Here is an 18013-nt window from a genome sequence, read left to right as displayed (position 1 = left end):
ACAGAGAGACTAACAGCTCGAGTCACGTCAGCGCGCAGTTCTTATCTCAACAAACCGCGAATATCGGCTTTATCGACCGTCTTGATGTTTTTCTTCTTTTCTTCTTCAACAACACAGATAGCTGATCACGTGAGAGCTCGACTTGGTTATATTAAAACGCGACGCGAAACGATTTCAATAAGAAGAGAAAATTCAATTGAATGAGATTGTAGAGTGAAGAGGACAGCTTATGAATACATTGAATGCTCGCATATCCATACATGAAAAGGAGGAAGTTTTGTCTATTCATAGTCAATGACCTCATTTCCAGTCAATAGAACCAACCATCAACCCAACACTTGAAACCTTTGGATTGCTATATAAACCGGGCTTCAGCCTCGAAAAGGAGGCCATCACATCTGCCATCCTACTTCCTCTCGTTTGAACAACTAACCCACCACCGGATTAATGAACAAGTGATAGAGCAAAGGGGATAGCGATGAGATCGTTCTTCAAGAAGCCAGCTTGGGCGCAAGAAAAGGCACCGGCGAAACCGCAGGACTTCTACCGGCGCTCCAACCAGGTATATACGGACTTTGTAGCTACGGCTCAGGATGACGAGGACAGCGAAGACGATGTCAAGGCAAAGAAAAAGCCAGAACATGAGCCGAAGAGGCGCCGTATCTCCAACGAAGACCAAGAAGCAGTCCCTTCAATCACGGAGTCAAGAGTCAAGACACCACCTCCGGCAGACACAAACGGTGCTGCTAAAAAGGATTCTTCTCCCAGGCCAGAGGCAAGGGCTAGCGGAACTCCACCGAGGACTCCATGTACTGCGCGCACCAGCCCAAGGAAGATAAGTCCGAGAAAGACCAGTCCGAAGAAGTCGCCATTGATAGGAGCCTCTCCGCCAGGCACTGTCATTCGTCTTAATTCAGAATCACCACCTCCTCCAGCTGCCCGTGTGCCTCCAGCGGTTGTGTTACAGGACGACTCCGAGTTGGATAATGACGGTGATAACGATGAAGAGTCAGACGAGGAATGCGCAGCATTGGTCAGACGGGCTCGAGAGAGGGCGCGCAATCGCTCTTCGCAGGCGGAGAGCAAGTCCAGATCCCCTACGGCCAAACCAGGAGAGCCAAAGAAGGAGAAGATAGGAAGCCCCTCAAAGCCTTCCACGACTCTTAAATTGTCCAAGAAGGAACCAAAAGACACCATCGTGACCATCCTGATTACATCTGAAATGGAAAATACAAGACCTCTGCTTGTCCGTCGAATGTTGTCACAGAACTTGGGAGACGTGCGAAAGACATGGTGCAACTACCAAAGCTTCGACGAGCAAATGTCTGACTCCATCATCTTAACCTGGAAAAAAAGACGACTATTTGACGTGACTACGTGTAAGAGTTTGGGGATCAATGAATCTGACAATAATGACAACTCCTTGTTTGATCAGGCGCCATTTGGGATGGAAGAGGGTAATGCAGGCGTCCACATGGCGGCCATGACCTTGGAGTCCTTTGAGAAAAGTCGTCGAACAGCAAACAACACCATACAAGATCGCGGCGAGGTTACGAGTGAAGAAGATCCGGAGACCAAGGCCCAGGAAGTGCCAGAGGGGGAACTTGTTCGAATTATACTGAAGAACCCTGACCTCGAGGATTTCAGGATAAGGGTTCGGCCTTCAACACGGATTATCAACATCATAAACAAGTTCCGTGAGATGATGGAAATATCCCCAAACACATTAGTTTCACTCTTCTTCGATGGAGATCGGTTGAGGCCAGAGTCTCTGATCGGTGACAACGATATTGATGATATGGATTGTATTGATGTTGTGTTGAAATAGTTATGGCTGCAGACATATCATGATAAGTCTTGAGCGTTATATCAGATCTATAGACACTGTCAATAGAGCTATCATGAATCATCTTCAACGCTGTTACTTATATCCATGTCTATATAGAGAGGGTCACATATAGCCTCCTTATCGATAAGCTTCCTCCCCGCGATAAGGAAATTTTTACACCAAAAATATTTCCCACCAGCTTCGGCCAAACTCACTGATGCATTCGACCGACGAGAACAGGTAGAAGTATCCATACATTGGCAATTCCACAGAAGAATAAGCATACATACCGAAAGATGAAAATCCTCACGTCAAACTTCGTCACCTGCGCCGTGAAAGCGTGCAAGTCGTCCTCGGCATCATACCCACTCCACTTCCAGAACGCAGAGCTCGAGGAAGAAGAACTCGAATTTCAACCTGATTTCGTACGAAACATTCTACCCAGAATAGACTGGGAAGCTCTCAAGATTAGTGCCAGCGAGGTAAGCCGTCCTGCCTTGTGTAGTAGACCTGACCCGAATAAATACGATTCGTACGGATTTGTGCTAACAGGCTATTTTCTGGGATTAGCTAGGGTTCCCGTCGATAAGTGAATCGAAGCCTGAAGGAGACGAGCTGAATAATGAGCAGTTGCTGCGCGATTTGCATAAACTGCTCCTTGAAACACATGTCGTAGAGGGACAGCTGGTTTGCGGAAACTGCGGGCACGAATATAAGATAAAAGAAGGGATTGCAAATTTCCTGCTTCCAAGCCATCTTGGTATGTTATTCTTTTGCTCTTTATCTGGTTTCTATCTACTAATGACTGGGTAGTATGATATGATGAAAAAGCAAGGATGTTGAAAAAAAATTAGACAAATATACCCCCAGAACCAATGAAGAAAGATAAAAATTATTAACTGTTTCTCTCCTATTTGATAAAGTATGTTTTTGAATAGTTAACTTGTCATTTATGAACCTTCCCCAGCATTTGGCCAGCGCCTTGATACATACCTCCCAGCATAAAATGACCCATATCTATCCACCCGACCATCCAGCTAATATACACATAGAATAAAAGCAGATAGTTAAAGAGAAGAAAGCAAAAAAAGGGGATTATTACAAGCTAGAGCAAGGGCAGACAGATAGACAGATGAAAAAGGGGGTGTATTTTGGTTAAGAAATGCATAGTTTGACCATTGATAGGACAAAGGGGGAAGAAGAAGAAGAGAAGAAAAAAAAAGATATGACATTTAACGCCAAAGCCTATCGAAGCACAACTCAAGTGGAATGATGGAACGCCTTTCCTGCTTTAATATAACTGAATTATGTCTGCATAGCATAGTATAGCATTGTGGGATGGGATAATAGCGGGTGCTGGAATATAAATGTAGACTGCAATGTGTGCGGGAAGCATAGCTGCAATAACGTTGCTTGCTTGTTCGCTTGATTATTATGGAGGGTTTTTTTTTTTATTGGTGATGATGATCGAATGTCTATCCAGGGGTAGGGTAAAGGTGATGGGGTATAGTTGATGGAGTTTAGTTGAGGAATCCCTTGCAGCCAGTTGAGCCACAGAGACAAGGGATACGGTCGTCGCTGTCCCATTCTCGCTCGAATTTATAATCGTACGTCAATTCTTCGTCTGGATTTATTGTCAGTAAGGCGAATAGATAGATGTATAGCAGGGCAGGGCATACCTCTCTCGATGTCCCGTAGGGCATAGATGACGATACGTTTGCTGCCGTCGACCTTGATGATTTTCGCAGTACAGTTCGGGGTGCAGCTGTGATTGATGAATCTTGCGATGCCGCCGTGCTTCGTTGCGTCGATGACGGTATTCTCATCAATACGAAACAAGTAGCTGCTTCCAATCCCGCTCTTGAGGTATCGACGTTCGCGCATATCAGCGACTTGCTGCCGGACTTTCTCACCCACGTACTCGATAATCATGTCGTTGGCGGTGATGTTTTCTTCCGCATATAGACCCCAGTTGTGGATCGCGGAGCGAGCAAAGCGTACTGGCTTCTTACGCTTCTTCAACTGATTGAAGCGCAGGACGTCGCCTTCGCCGCTTTGGGTGGGCAGGGCTTGCTTCTGAGCGTTGATGTCGGCTATGAGACGGCGGTTGTTGACTCTGTTTGATCTGGAGGAGGTAGATTTGGAGATTGTTTTGGCTGCCAGGACCCGAGATGCTTCTGTGGTGGCCTGCGGGTCGTTTTTGGCGAGTGCCTCGCGCTCTTCGCGGGCCTTTTGGACCTTGATGCGATGAGGCAGGTATTTGGACTTTTCTGACTCGAGGATGCGTTTCCGTCCGTCGGTACGAGCGGAGCCTGTTGGGTTGGGGACGTAGTAGCCTTCTATTTTGAGTTCGGAGCGGACTGGCCCCCTTGCGCCGTGGCTGTTGATGGCTTTGATCTGTTTCTGGTTCCAGGCCCAGGCCGTGACGTTGGGGATGGAGATGTCGAAGGTGGATGGGTGGGAGTGTAGGGCTTCTCGTAGGAAGCGAAGGTCTTCTGCATCCTTGACCAGGTTCTGCCATCCGTCGAGATCGAGGATGATGCTCTCGTCATCTTCCACCGTTGCCTTGGGTTCGGTCGTGGATAGGCCCCATTCTACCTCTGGCTTGACGTATTTCTCTTCGTATTCATCTTCTTCCTCCTCCTCTTTCTCCTCCGTTTCGATATACTCTTCAATAGGAGTGACGTCAAGCGAGATATCATCAACCTTGGGAACAAGACCCTCTTCCGCTGCGGTCTCGAGCTTAGCCAATTTAAGCACTTCCTTTTCCTTGAGGAGTTGCTTCTTGGTCTTTTTCTTCGGTTTCTTGCCCTTGACTTTGCTGAGTGGCTGCTGGGAGTCCACGATCATGGATAGATCATCCGGTTCCTGAGCGAGATCACCAACGACATGCGAGGTATCGACGCCGAACAGCTCGTCGACCTTCTTCCGCCGCTTCTCCATCTCCAGTAGCTCCATGCTGAGCCGTTTCCGCTTCTTCGACAGGCGTTCATCTTCACCTGCTTCTCCCAGCATCTCACGATCGAGGTCGTCCAGCTCATCCTTGATGCCGGCGGAGTCGAGTCCCGAGTCGCCAAAGCCAGAGACGCTGGGCACGAGAGAGCCGCGAAGATGTTCGTCGTCATCGTTATCTGCCTCGCTGGACAGGCGGGAGAGCGGTCTACTTTCTTGTTCTTCGGTATCCCGGGTGAAGGACGTCTGCTGCTCATCGTCGGAATCGTCTTCGTCGTGAAGCTGCTGAAGACGGTGGTAGAGTGGCCTGAACTCCCTCCGGCGAACGGGACGACGCCGTCGCTCATCCACAAAGGCAGAGTTGTTCTGTTCAAAGTCACGGGCCTTTCTGATACGGGGCAGGGAGAGCACATTCTTCGACGCGACGCCCGGTGGTGCAGGGCTGTTGCGGGACTCCGTAGTGTTCTCCCCCCCGAACGCGGCATCGAGATGGAAGGCCGGTCTCTTGATTCCCTGGGGGTCAGCAATGCCTAGTTTCTGCCTCTTTGCGCGGTGTCTGTCGGGGTCGAGGAAGTCGTAGAGGGCCGGGGCGGCGATACGGGTCTTGATGTCTTCGAGCAACTTGTCCCTGAGCTCACGGACGGCAATGGCAACGACTTCGGTGGTCGGATCGATGTTCTCTGCCCGCAGCCGCTTCTCTTCTTCGACGTCCAGCTCTGTCTCCCGCTTGAGGCGTGCCTTTTCCGATTTTTCCTGCTGTTCGGCCTTGACTCGTTCGGGGCTGGGGCTGCGTTCGTATGTAGGGTTGCCGTACTGCTGGCATTCCATGTTCATGACGTACGTGAAGAGGGCGGTCATATGGCACCCGCGAAAGCATCGTTCGCACTCGAGCTCCCCGCGGCGGGAGTTTTCAAACAGGACATAGTAGCCGGTGTTGTCGCACCGGACGGACTTCCAATCGTACAGTTTCAGTCGCCTTTCGAGATGGGGTACCGTTGTGCTGAGGACGGGGACGTAGCAGTGTGCGATGAAGATGTAGGGGTCTCGTTTGATCTGGTCTAGTATGGGGGTCTCCTCTACCAGAGAAGGGGGTTTGACAATGGCGCGAGGGCCCTCGGGAGGCTGAAGCTGCAGGGCCGGATGCAGGGACGATTTGCCGGATGGCCCCTTTGGCGCAGTCGGAGGAGGGGCGTTGTCCTTGGACTGGGCCGTGTCAGCAGTGGTGATGGTATCCGCCTTGGGTCCGGTAGGTGGTATGGCAGAGGAAGATGGAGTAGAGGTAGAAGCAGAAGGGAGGGGAGGAGGCGGTGGTGGGACGGCTGTGGACTTGCTATCCGGCTTCCTGGCTGCATCAGCGTTATCGGCCTTGTTCTGCTGTTCAAAGACGGCGAGCTGTTCCTGCTTCTGGAGGGCAATCAGCTTGGAGACGATACGGTTGCAGGCGGCGGCGTTGCGGTCGAGCTCTACTCTGATGCGCCTGGTGCCGATGCGCTGTTCCTTTTTGCACTCGAGGTAGGCTCTGCGGGCGGACTGGGCGGCGGAGAAGGGCGAGCCGCCGCGAAGGGACCTGCTGTCCTTGTAGGTGATGGAGCACACCCCGAGGAAGCGGCCGGTGGTGGGATCGGTCCTGTTATCGATCTCTGCGATCTCACCGAAGCTGGAGAAGAGGGCGGAGATGGGGGCCTCGGTGGTCAAGGGGTCGTAGCCGGTGACGACTATCTGGGTGGGCGGGCCGGGCCCGATGGAGGTAGCTGGATCGTATGGCCATTGTTTGAGCGTGTAGGGAGCCGGCCTGTACTTTGTCTTTTGCTTGCTGGCCGCGCCACGGGTGTAGTTTACAATTGCTCTCCGCGGGTCGACCAGGGCGATGCCAGGAGCAGCAGCGGCGGTGACAGCAGCATCGGGTTCGTCCTCTCCAAAGGCAGCATACTGGGGTTTCCGGCGCTTGTCCCTGGACGGTTTCCTGTCCAGGTCTGGATCGTAGACGAGCCGGTATCCCTTTGCACCGGCCGGGCGAGGGAGCCGTGACGGAGACGGCGAAGGGGGAGTGTGCAGCAGGAGGGAGGCGGCGGCCTTGGCATCGTCAGCGTTCTCGCTCTCCCTTGGACGGTCGAGCAGGGCGGAAGCAGCAGAGGAAGAAGCGCCAGCCGGCCTGGAGGGAAGCATTGGGCTGCCGGACTTGCGCGGCGGCGAGGAGTCGGTGTTGGTAAGGGGCGTGAGGGCGTAGATGGAGGTCCCGTTTGTGGTGGCCGCGGCAGACGGGCCGGCAGAGACGCAGCTCGACACGGAGGACTCTGTCGAGCTGGAGGACGAGCCTATCCTCGCGTCTCCCTCGCCATTCTCCGTAGACGTATGTTCAGTAGGTATCGTGCCCGTATGTTCAGTGGCTGCGGGCGTCGTCTCTGCCGTTGCTGCGTCATCTGCTGCGTCTGGGTGCCCGTTGGGAGAAGAGAACTCCCCACCACCACCGCCGCCGCCGCCGTCATGCTGCTGCTGCTGCTCCAGGTCAGAGGAGGCCGGCTTGCTCTTCTGCTTGCTGCTGGTGCTGTTATCCAGGCTGGTGCTGCCGGTGCTGCTATGCTTGCTGCTGCGCTTCTTCTGCAGGACTGAGGGCGCCGTAGGGAAGAAGTCTGCAAAGCCGGCGGAGGCGCGTGACATGGTCGATGGCGAAGAAGAAGATGAAAAAGAGACGCAAAAGAAGAGAAGAAGAGAAGAAGATGGCCTACGAGCCTGAGAGAGACGGGCGAGCGTGTGCAAACACCATCCTTGACCGCAGCGAGGAGGACGGCGGTGTTTTCATAGAGCCATGCAGTGTCTCTTTTTTATCCTCTTCTTCTGCTTCTTTTCCTCGTCCTGACGCGGTGCTGAAGGAGTCGAGCCGTGAGAGGAGGAAGAGTAGAGGAAGAGTCGCTTCGTTACCGTTGAATTGTCTGTGATATTTTTTTGGTTGTGATATTTTTCTATCTTTTTTTTTTGCCTTATTTTTTCTTTGCGGAGGTTGAAGTTTTTTTGACGTTCGCAAAGCCAAAGGGAAAACTTGGACCCCAGACAACGACGAGAAGTGATGTACGAGAAGTGATATAAGAGGAGAGAAGAGAAGAGACGAGACGATGAGACGAAGAGTTGCAGAGATACTGCATGGTGAACGAAGATGAGCCGCGATGAAGAACGCGAAGAACGCGATGAGATGGAGACTGAAGTGACCGTGAAGATGGCCGTGAAGATGAAGACTGAAGTGACCGTGAAGACAACGGATATTATGAAGAAGAAGACATGAATACATAGACTGCTTGCTCTACGCTACCGTCGAGACAACCTACGACTACGGTTCTTCCGCCATATACTATCACGACCACGACGCTGTCTCGAGTCGATGTCTGTCGATGTCTGTCTGTCGATGTCTGTCTGTCGATGTCTGTCTGTCGATGTCTGTCTGTCGATGTCTGTCTGTCGATGTCTGTCGATGTCTGTCGATGCTGTGCCGACGCTTCATCGCCCCTTACAGCGTCTGTCCGAGATAAAAATAGGCCATCCAGGACTATGTGTGAGTGCACCAAAAGAAAAGCCGTGCCTGGAGATCTTTATATTTAGCTGAGGACGCCTTGGCGGATGGTTCACTCCACTGTGGTGAGACATGGAGGTCGAGTACGTGGTGGTGAAGTCGCAGGAGAGGTGAAGAGATGCAGAGATAGAGACGGGACAGGACGGACGGCCGGGCCTTGCTTGTCCCTGTCTCGTCGGTATCGTCAACCTGCGGCTTGCTCGTCGTCGTGGGAGGAGGAAAGTCGACCTTTGGACTAGGAAGATGCTAGCTCGATGGATCCGGCACAGCCTCAGTAGAACAGGTAGAACAGCGAGAAGAAGAAAAGAAGACAGCAGATAAGAGTCAGGAGTCTATAAATCTCTCTTCTCTTCTCTTCTTCTCTATCTTCATCTTCATCTTCTCTTCTCTTCTCTATCTTCATCTCTTCTTCTCTTCTCTATCTTCATCTTCTCTTCTTCTCTCAACATCCCGTTCTGCCCCTCCTCACCGCCACCAGCGCCAACTTCAACTTCGCCAACTTCAACAACTTCAACCACCACGACAGCTTCAGCCAGAGACAGACAGAGACGGAGACAGACAGAGAGACGAAATACGCTGAGAGACAGACACAGTGACAATTGCTACTGACCTTAATTGAACCGTCGCTCGCTCAGTAACCATGTGGTAAGCCCCTCCGCCGCAGCTGCACAGCTCTCAGCTAACGACGTCCAGTGGAATCTTTGGCTACATCAACTATCTGGTCGAGAAGGACCGTCGCTACATCATCCAGACCATCATCAATGGTGAGTCTGGTCTGCATGGCCACGTTGTGCGGCCGCTTCTGGCTACTGACTGACAGGACAGGCCTCTCCCGGCTCGAGTACCGTGGATACGACTCGGCCGGCATAGCGGTCGACGGCGACAAGAAGAACGAGGTCTTTGCCTTCAAGGAGGTCGGCAAGGTCGCGAAGCTCAAGGAGCTCATCGACTCCTCCAAGCCTGACCTCTCCAAGACCTTCGAGTCCCACGTCGGTATCGCCCACACCAGATGGGCCACCCACGGCTCCCCTTCCAGAATCAACTGCCACCCCCACCGGTATGTCTCCAAGAACCACCCAAAGAAGCATTGTGAATGACTGCTGACGAGGACAGATCCGACCCCAAGTGGGAGTTTGCCATCGTGCACAATGGCATCATCACCAACTACAAGGAGCTCAAGGCCCTGCTCGAGTCCAAGGGCTTCCGCTTCGAGACCGACACCGACACAGAGTGCATCGCCAAACTGGCCAAGTATCTGTACGACCTCCACCCGGACATCGACTTCACCGTCCTCGCCAAGGCGGTCGTCAAGGAGCTCGAGGGCGCCTTTGGTCTGCTCATGAAGTCCGTGCACTACCCCCATGAAGTCATTGCCGCCCGCAAGGGTTCCCCCCTGGTCATCGGTGTCCGCACGGAGAAGAAGATGAAGGTCGACTTTGTCGACGTCGAGTACTCGGAAGACGGCGCTGCCCTGCCCGCCGAGGAGGCCTCCCAGAACGCCGCCATCAAGAAGTCGGCCACCAACCTGCTCGCCCCTCCAGACAAGAGCCTGCTTCACCGCTCCCAGTCTCGAGCCTTCCTCTCGGACGACGGCGTGCCCCAGCCAGCAGAGTTCTTCCTCTCCTCTGATCCCTCCGCCATCATCGAGCACACCAAGAAGGTCCTCTACCTCGAGGACGACGACATCGCCCACATCCACGAGGGCCAGCTCAACATCCACCGTCTCAACAAGAACGATGGCACCTCCAACGTCCGTGCCATCCAGACCATCGAGCTCGAGCTCCAGGAGATCATGAAGGGCAAGTTCGACCACTTCATGCAAAAGGAGATCTTCGAGCAGCCCGAGTCCGTCGTCAACACCATGCGTGGCCGTCTCGACGCCGAGAACGGCAAGGTCACCCTCGGTGGCCTCCGCCAGTACATCTCCACCATCCGTCGCTGCCGCCGCATCATCTTCATCGCCTGCGGGACCAGCTACCACTCCTGCATGGCCGTCCGCGGTGTCTTCGAGGAGCTGACCGAGATCCCCATCTCCGTCGAGCTGGCCTCTGACTTCCTCGACCGCGAGGCCCCCGTCTTCCGTGACGACACCTGCGTCTTCGTCTCGCAGTCCGGCGAGACCGCAGACTCCCTCAACGCCCTCCGCTACTGTCTCGAGCGCGGTGCCCTCACCGTCGGCTTCGTCAACGTCGTCGGCTCCTCCATCTCCCTCCTCACCCACTGCGGCGTCCACATCAACGCCGGCCCCGAGATCGGTGTCGCCTCCACCAAGGCCTACACCTCCCAGTTCGTCGCCATGGTCATGTTCGCCCTCTCCCTCAGCGAGGACCGTGCCTCCAAGAAGCAGCGCCGCGAGGAGATCATCAAGGGCCTCGGCCTCGTCTCCAACCAGTTCAGAGAGATCCTCAAGCTCAGCGAGCCCATCAAGGAGATGTGCGCCAAGTTCTTCAAGAACCAAAAGTCCCTTCTCCTCCTCGGCCGTGGAGCCCAGCACGCCACCGCCCTCGAGGGTGCCCTCAAGATCAAGGAAATCTCCTACCTCCACTGCGAGGCCGTCATGTCCGGTGAACTCAAGCACGGTGTCCTCGCCCTCGTCGACGAGCACCTGCCCATCATCATGATCCTGACCAGAGACAACCTCTTCGCCAAGTCCCTCAACGCCTACCAGCAGGTCATCGCTCGTGCCGGCCGGCCCATCGTCATCTGCAACCCAGACGACGAGGAGTTCCCCGCCTCCGAGACAGAGCGTATCCAGATCCCCCGCACCGTCGACTGTCTGCAGGGTCTCCTCAACGTCATCCCGCTACAGCTCATTGCCTACTGGCTTGCCGTCGGCGAAGGCCTCAACGTCGATTTCCCCCGTAACCTCGCCAAGTCGGTTACCGTCGAGTAATCTCATCATCTTCTAAGGGTTAAAAGAAAAACACAAACAATTCGGTGCTTATAGAATCACACTGGGTCCTGATGGGAAAAAGGAATTAAAAAAAAAAAAAAGAGACACAAAATTTCCCCCCCCTTTCCCCCTTAACCTCTTCTTTTCTTTCCATTTGTTACGAGGTTCCTTTCCCTCCTACGTTTCGTCTTAAACTGCCTATATGTTGTAATGCGACTTATGTCTCTGCATGCGTGTTGACCTCGCTGGCTATACCTACTACCGTAGTCATTTATACCATACATGCTACCTTGTGAACATGCGGGGCTTATCTAATCTCACGCTTAGTAAGCGTCGACATCCGTAAAGTAGAAGAAGAACCAAGTATTCAAGTATTCACAGCAGCAAGACGAAGACGCTACAACACTCGATCACACGCAGATAGCGATACAATGGCTACTCTCAAGGGACCAGGAGAAGCACATGCTTACGACGGTGCGTCCATTCTCCAGCTATCCTAACTCTCACCTCTCTATTTTCCCTCCCCTTCATACCCCCGCACCCTCGCATGATATCATCATCCCTACCAAGACAAATATAAGAACATATACCAACACAGCATACAGGAAGCGACCTCCGCATCGCCATCGTCCACGCAAGATGGAACCAAACCATCATTGACGCACTCGTATCCGGCGCAAAGAAGAGCCTGGCCACAGCAGGCGTAAAGGAGGAAAACATCACCATCCAAAGCGTCCCAGGAAGCTATGAGCTACCCTTTGCCGTGCAGCGGTAAGCATTACTACTAAACAAAACTACAACCGAATATGAACTGTCTGCCTGCCTGATTGCCTGATTGCCCGTCTAATGCGTGCGCAGGATGTATTCCGCCTCTCATATAAATGCCAATGCCGCTCCGTCCGGAGGCACGGCAGATTTACTTTCTAGCTCGACGACGGATCTCACCAGGCAAGGTGGCGGTGCAGGTGCTGGCAGCAAGCCGTTCGATGCGATAATTGCAATTGGTGTGCTTATCAAGGGCGAGACGATGCATTTTGAATATATCTCTGATGCGGTGTCTCATGGGCTGATGCGGTTGCAGCTTGATATGGGTGTTCCGGTCATCTTTGGGGTTTTGACTGTGCTTAGTGAGGAGCAGGGCATGGCTAGGGCGGGGCTGGGAGATGGTAAGATGCATAATCATGGGGAGAGCTGGGGAGACGCGGCGGTTGAGATGGGGGTTAAGAGACGGGGGTGGATGGATGGGAAGATCTTATAAATTGAAGGAAAGGTCCTTTTTTTTCGACTGGATGAGAAGCTTGGTTTATATTAAGAGCAAGGAAATGTCCATGTAAGAGATAATCGTTTTAATCTATTCCTCCATCTTATCGTCTTCTTCATCCTCGTCGTCGTCGTCTTCTTCCTCTTCGGTCAGGGCTTTCCTGGCGAGGTTCTCTGCCTCCTCCAGCAGATTCTTCGGAACCTCCTCGTGTCTGCCCTTGGTAGGTCCGTCCAGACTGCTGATCCATGTCATCTCCAGCTCAAACTCTTTGTCCTTGCTGTCTTCGTGAGAGATGTAAATGATCCTAGCGGCCTCCTTGACACCATCCAGCAAGCTCAGTTTACCGGCTGGAAGGTCTAGTTTCTCCAGCTCGGCCTTGGCGGCTTGACGGCCTTTGCCTGTCGCGGCTCCGTAGTAGCCCTGTCAATTTAGCCCGTTAGTTAGCATTATGACTGAAACGGGGCATCGGAGGCTACAAAATATAGACATACCCAGTAGGCGCCGCTGGGCTCGATCATGAACAGGCCAGGACCACCAGCCTTGCTTCCCTTGACTTTACCGCCTGCGCCTGATTCAGGGCCAGTCCCAACCTGCCCGTCTACCGGCAATTCAGCCTCTGAATCCCACCCCCCGATTATGGCAGAGATACCGAATGGCCGAACGGAGGAATATAGGGTATATGCCTGAACATATCCACCTAACCGACTGGCCAGCACGTCCGTTGGGATTGGCCCTTTATATGTACTTCTCCACGAAGACGCTTCGTCACGAGCTCTGGAAACGAAGTGTCGTCCATCTGGAATCAGACCAGAAGAGACCTATACCGAAATACCATCAGCAAGCCGTAATTTCATTATACAGTAACAGCAAAGGAGACAACACGCACTATGCCAATGTTCCTGTCAACGGTTGCTATTCTCTTATTGGCGCCAGGCTTGAGTAGTTTGCTGCTGATAATCTTCTCCACGGCAAGGACAACACCGTCCTTGCACCGTATACCGATAGACGTGCCACCGTTCTCAACTGCTTTTACCGCATATTCTACCTGGAGAGCGAGGTGGGTTAGCTAGAGCGAAGGGAGACCAAGAGGGTCCGTCCGGGTATGAGAGCAAAGCGCACTTGAAAGTTACGGCCGTCTGGCGAGAAAACAGAGTTGGAGAGATCGTATCCTGTTCCTATGGAAGTCTTGTATCCAGTACCAGTCAGTGAGATGATTCGTATACGTCTAGTTGTTGCTATCAACATACCATCTTGAGGTCGTTGTGTAGTAAGAGGGACAGAAAGGAGTATCGTCTAGCTGTGCTGTCTATCAATGAGCGTAACAAGGTATACGAGAAGAGATATCAGGTACAAATGGATGCTCTTCGCTTCGTCTTCGCATCTGTTGTTTCTTCTCGTCTTCTTGCTTGTGTTTGGCGTTTCTCTTTTTGGAGCTTCGAGCTGGCTGCGTCACGGGACTGCTGCCTTCATGACTAAGATCTGACTAAGCCTGACCTCTGACTTCAACCTTTTTTTTCCAGCAACAAGAAAGACGAAAAGACAAAGACAAAAAGAAGAAAAGAAGAAGAATCATCAGGATTCGATTCGCAGGATGTCATGTATTTGACCTATGAGATCCCTGACTCGGTAAACAGAACAAGGACAGACCTACAGGGTTCTCGCTATTCTTCATCTTCCATCGTTTCTGCCTGACGTTGCCTGTTTAGCCGCCACTTTTGAGCTTGGTTGGGCATCGATTCACTAGTTAACTAACCTGCAGGCGAGAAATAGATAACAACGCCCATATTCACTGCAATCCCCGAAGACTTGCTCTTCATCTAGCACTCTCTGAACCTCTGGAGTCGACATTTTTGCTCTCTATATCGGTTTCTTCCCCCTTTACTAGGCTACTCCACATCCTGCCCCGCCACCCCTTTCGCATTTATATCTACCTCCTTTTCCGCCCTGGATAGCAAAGCAACAACTCGATCCTCTATTCACAGAGAGGAACAGGCGCTGATCGATCCAGAGAAACAGGACTCTCGGTCTCTTCAGATTATCACGCTGATCGTACGAGTTCTCATCATTCTTCCCACCTTGCTCCTTGTGTTGGGCATCACCGGACCGTATAAAATCATCCCTCTTCCCCCACCCGCCACATCGTCATTTCAATCCCTACCTAGACTTTGAGAGAACGAGAATATACAACTTCTTCCCTTCTTTCGATTTTTGTTGTGCTTCCTTCAGCTAGCTTAGAACATATATAGGAACAAGAAAACAGGAGTTGTTGTTCATTGCCACAGTTCTCTCTGAAAAAAGATCCATCTAAACCATCTGGTCAACTACAGAACTAAACGAAAAAATCACAAGAAGATACAACATTTTGATCAAAGATGGTATCTGTTCTTCATCGATGCCCGTACTGTGCGTACGAGACTGATCTCTCCAGCACCCTTCCAGCTTTCACAGAGAATCCTCATTGCCAAAGAGTAAGAAGTGCTCTATTTCCAAGCCTCAGGGGGAAGTTATGGTTTAAAGATATGATTCTAACATGAGTTTGAATAGTGTGGCTTGTCTGCAGCAGAAGGTGATATGAAGATGGATGATGACCTTGCAGCTTTATTTGCTAGTAAGATGGCTATGACCAATGCACCAATACAGCAAACAACGGTCAACTTGCCCCATACCCAAGCTTCTAACCCAGCAAGCCCAACCCTTCCATCATCCTCTGCTGTGCACAGTATCACTCAGCATTACCACCATTCCTCTCACCAGGCGGCCCCTGGCCCCCATAGCAATGCATCTACAGACACCGATTCTGATGCCATGCAACAAGAACACGCAAACATACCAAATCCTACCCCCGCATCTACATCTGCATTCTCACCCGAAGATATGCTCAGAAGCTATAACATCGACCCCAGCACCCTTTATCCCTCTCAGATAACCTTGTTCAGCCAAGCTGCTCCTGAGCAGAAGTTTCGTCTCATCGAGTTATGGCGTATATCCCCTGGCACAGTCAATCCAGCCGTTATGGCAAACATACTTCCCAGTCAAGGTGCCCATATCGTCCACACAGGCTTTCTTTCAAACCTCACAAACACGCAAAGCAAACCCCAATCATGCGGTGGTGACGATATGATGATGGATGACGAGAAGATTGACATCGACTCTCACGATGCTGAGCCATACGTTCTTTCTGGTTACGAACGCCTTGCACAGCAGGAATACGAAAGCCAAAGTGCACCAGCATCCACGTCCCCTCTTTCAAGTCAGACTTATAACCAGGCCACGGATCCGGTTTATAAGGGAAGTGAATGGCAACAACAGCAGCAACATCGTGCCATGGAAAACCAATACGGTGAACTCCAGATGAAGAAGTACTACTTTGGCTGCGGCATTTCGAGAGCTCATTGGCTTGAGGATGAGCAGATGCTATAGGATGATGCAACAGGAAATACATATTGGGGAATGATTCTTATACCACCGCTGTTCATTACTTCTGGCAGTTCTGGAATTATTTGGATTACTGAACTGGCCCCTTCCACCTCTCTATCTCTCTCTCTCTCTCTTTTCTTTATTATATATGCTACTTTCTTTAACTTCCCTTCCCTTGGAGATGACTGCTTTCATTGATCAATTCTATAACGCTTGCATGAAGTTCATATACAGAACCCCTTTGTCCTCGACCACCTACTAGATTATGTTAGGCTTGTTTTATGTTCAATACCCGTCTCTACCTTGCAGTCTAACCTTTCTTCAATTTTGCTTCTCTTCTACCCCCCCCAATAGGCTGTATGTAATCAACAAGCACCCTTTTGATTTGAGAGACTGATAATCCTGTATATTTAGGAGTTATAGAAGCACTTTTTAAATATCTACATTGCGCGAACGCAGGGAATAAGAGATTAACTGAGCTTAGCATATGAGAGTCCTATATTCCAAGTATACTAATCTGTACATCATCACTGCTAGTTGTGTTTATGGAAATAATGACTTGGCGGGGCAACCCAGATTTGCCAGGAAGTAGAAGCTCTTCCCAGACTTGTTAATTTTGTATCGTGGGAAGAGTTGTAACCCAATATAACCTGGCAGCAGTAGAATTTGAAAATAATGGGCTTTGGATGAATATCTCAGAAGAACTAATACTTTCTGTATATCGGTCGCGTTTATAAGTGTTGTGTACATCGATTGTAGAATCTGCAGTAGAGTGGAAGATAATTAAGGCCTTGGCCCGTCTTATCTTGGCCATTCACACCTGTATATAGTTAATCAGCATAATTGTGTGAAAGGGGGAATGCTAGTATATTCTTCGCTGACCCAAGTATAGGCTATTGTATTGATATTGCTATTAATTCATCAAATTTTTGACTTCAGAACTTTAGATAAGATAGAGCGAATAAATAGTGATAGCACATATAGCAATTGAAGTGCTGAGCTTGATACTATCTTCCTATAGCCCTCAATTAGGTGCTGATAGCATCAATACTGCTGGTAGGAAGAACGTACCTCAGACACCATGATGCTCTCTGTAGCGCTTTTCTATATGTCGGGGTTAACTAGTGTTGTTTTTCCTTCTCAATTTGGGGGATACGTACCTCAAATATACTAATATCTTGTTTATTTATGGTCATTATTTTCCTCCTTATTTCCAATTTACCTTCTTCTTTGGCTTTCTCCTGGTGTAAGAGATTAGCTATACTGCCGTGCCACCGCTGGGAGGAATACATACCCTTGATCTCCGTAAATCCCAACGTAAAGCCTTGGCAAGAGAGCGAGTAACACCGTTGCGTTCAGAGTGATTCTTTGTAAAATACGACTCAATCTCGTATGTAGAAGATTTGTACAATGTTTCACCAAATCCTTCGAAACAGATGGGGATTTTTTGAATTTCAGGATGGTCAACGGGTAGCTGTTTTATCGCAGCAACCCATCCTCTTAGGAATGACCGTACTTCAGGAGGCATGGCAGAATATTTTGGACACGGTGGGAAGACTACCTTCTCCCTCTGTAGCTATCCGGCTATTAGTTCACGGCTTGACAAGCTAAGATATGATCATACCTTCAATATAGTCATTTCTTGCTTGAAAATGCTCATGTGATAATGTGTAAATGAAATGAATAGAATAATTATTCGATATTACATGAATGAGGTAATGAAAAATTAGCTAGGAAAGGTTGATATAGAGCTGAGAAGTAATTGTTCAAGCCCTACTATGTATAAATGGCCTGTGGCGGAGCTATGACGTATTTTATACTGACAGCTGGCGTTTAATTGAGTTCATCGCGCTTAAGTGGAGCCGGTCGCGCTTCAAATTCATCTGCGGCTAAGCTAAAATGGGAGTCTTCTGGAAAGAGTGACATATCATTGTTAAGGGAATAGGATTCAGTGATATCGTTATATTGAGATATTAGTACGCAAAAGTGGTATCAGGTTTGACAGAGGCACATTACATGGAACACTGTAGCTGTTCAAAGTTGTAGACGGAGAGGCCGGAGTTCTGATAGAGCTGATATACTGTGCATGACATGACATTC

At 50.7% G+C, this 18013-nt stretch overlaps 8 protein-coding genes across 8 annotated transcripts; 5 read left to right on the top strand and 3 right to left on the bottom strand.

Annotated features, from left to right (window-relative positions):
* Positions 1-260: 260 nt before the first annotated feature.
* On the top strand, positions 261-1828 carry MCYG_07283 (conserved hypothetical protein; the record flags this gene model as incomplete). Its single annotated transcript, XM_002843454.1, has 2 exons — positions 261-290; positions 563-1828. The coding sequence occupies 2 exons, from the start codon at positions 261-263 to the stop codon at positions 1826-1828; spliced, it is 1296 nt and encodes a 431-aa protein (XP_002843500.1).
* Positions 1829-2124: 296 nt separating this feature from the next.
* On the top strand, positions 2125-2727 carry MCYG_07282 (DUF343 domain-containing protein; the record flags this gene model as incomplete). The annotated part of the gene is made up of 3 exons (XM_002843453.1): positions 2125-2310; positions 2399-2588; positions 2699-2727. The coding sequence occupies 3 exons, from the start codon at positions 2125-2127 to the stop codon at positions 2725-2727; spliced, it is 405 nt and encodes a 134-aa protein (XP_002843499.1).
* A 621-nt stretch (positions 2728-3348) lies between these two features.
* On the bottom strand, positions 3349-7438 carry MCYG_07281 (histone-lysine N-methyltransferase; the record flags this gene model as incomplete). The annotated part of the gene is made up of 2 exons (XM_002843452.1): positions 3349-3452; positions 3508-7438. The coding sequence occupies 2 exons, from the start codon at positions 7436-7438 to the stop codon at positions 3349-3351; spliced, it is 4035 nt and encodes a 1344-aa protein (XP_002843498.1).
* A 1665-nt stretch (positions 7439-9103) lies between these two features.
* On the top strand, positions 9104-11235 carry MCYG_07280 (glucosamine-fructose-6-phosphate aminotransferase; the record flags this gene model as incomplete). The annotated part of the gene is made up of 3 exons (XM_002843451.1): positions 9104-9140; positions 9168-9399; positions 9456-11235. The coding sequence occupies 3 exons, from the start codon at positions 9104-9106 to the stop codon at positions 11233-11235; spliced, it is 2049 nt and encodes a 682-aa protein (XP_002843497.1).
* Positions 11236-11666: 431 nt separating this feature from the next.
* On the top strand, positions 11667-12493 carry MCYG_07279 (6,7-dimethyl-8-ribityllumazine synthase; the record flags this gene model as incomplete). Its single annotated transcript, XM_002843450.1, has 3 exons — positions 11667-11709; positions 11841-12006; positions 12094-12493. The coding sequence occupies 3 exons, from the start codon at positions 11667-11669 to the stop codon at positions 12491-12493; spliced, it is 609 nt and encodes a 202-aa protein (XP_002843496.1).
* A 93-nt stretch (positions 12494-12586) lies between these two features.
* MCYG_07278 (proteasome component C1) lies at positions 12587-13741 on the bottom strand (the record flags this gene model as incomplete). Its single annotated transcript, XM_002843449.1, has 4 exons — positions 12587-12916; positions 12988-13314; positions 13383-13541; positions 13616-13741. The coding sequence occupies 4 exons, from the start codon at positions 13739-13741 to the stop codon at positions 12587-12589; spliced, it is 942 nt and encodes a 313-aa protein (XP_002843495.1).
* Positions 13742-14868: 1127 nt separating this feature from the next.
* MCYG_07277 (conserved hypothetical protein) lies at positions 14869-15916 on the top strand (the record flags this gene model as incomplete). The annotated part of the gene is made up of 2 exons (XM_002843448.1): positions 14869-14964; positions 15041-15916. 2 exons carry the CDS (start codon positions 14869-14871, stop codon positions 15914-15916), a joined length of 972 nt encoding a protein of 323 aa, XP_002843494.1.
* A 940-nt stretch (positions 15917-16856) lies between these two features.
* MCYG_07276 (uncharacterized protein) lies at positions 16857-17441 on the bottom strand (the record flags this gene model as incomplete). Its single annotated transcript, XM_002843447.1, has 4 exons — positions 16857-16928; positions 16985-17017; positions 17074-17154; positions 17208-17441. The coding sequence occupies 4 exons, from the start codon at positions 17439-17441 to the stop codon at positions 16857-16859; spliced, it is 420 nt and encodes a 139-aa protein (XP_002843493.1).
* Between the last annotated feature and the right edge of the window lie 572 nt (positions 17442-18013).

The sequence above is a fragment of the Microsporum canis genome, genomic scaffold (assembly GCF_000151145.1).
Source record: "Microsporum canis CBS 113480 supercont1.7 genomic scaffold, whole genome shotgun sequence".
Taxonomy (NCBI): Eukaryota; Fungi; Ascomycota; class Eurotiomycetes; order Onygenales; family Arthrodermataceae; genus Microsporum; species Microsporum canis.
Note: the sequence above shows the minus strand (reverse complement) of the source record. Positions and strands in the feature narration are given on the sequence as shown.